The 280-nt window shown below is 44.6% G+C and overlaps 1 protein-coding gene across 1 annotated transcript in view; it reads left to right on the top strand.

Annotated features, from left to right (window-relative positions):
- Nucleotides 1-279, top strand: part of TM35_000261060 (putative receptor-type adenylate cyclase) — a gene marked incomplete at both ends in the record, with an annotated part of 573 nt that extends 294 nt beyond the window's left edge. The window contains one exon of the mRNA XM_029027843.1: nt 1-279. This exon is cut by the window's left edge and continues 294 nt beyond it. Coding sequence (XP_028880720.1) covers nt 1-279 — 279 coding nt within the window.
- Nucleotide 280: the final 1 nt, after the last annotated feature.

Here is a 280-nt window from a genome sequence, read left to right as displayed (position 1 = left end):
TTTGCACCCTTACCATTGCAGCAACGCCTTAAAGTTCTTCAAACTGTTGCTCAGCATTGGAATATTGTTGCTCCGTCGATGAAGTCCAATTCCCCTATTGATGTATGTCTGTATATAATATGTCGTCTCTCGGAGAAGCTTGGTCGTGCATGTTCGTGGAAGGCGGAGCTGCTGCGGAGTGGAGTGGATCTTGATGTTGTTTCTCTTTTAGGTGGCATTGCCAACGATATGGGTAACTTACAGGGTGATAATTCTTCGGCATTTGCTTCTTCTGTTACTT

This window comes from Trypanosoma theileri, assembly GCF_002087225.1.
Source record: "Trypanosoma theileri isolate Edinburgh chromosome Unknown TM35_Tth_26_V1, whole genome shotgun sequence".
In the NCBI taxonomy this organism is placed as follows: Eukaryota; Euglenozoa; class Kinetoplastea; order Trypanosomatida; family Trypanosomatidae; genus Trypanosoma; species Trypanosoma theileri.
Note: the sequence above shows the minus strand (reverse complement) of the source record. Positions and strands in the feature narration are given on the sequence as shown.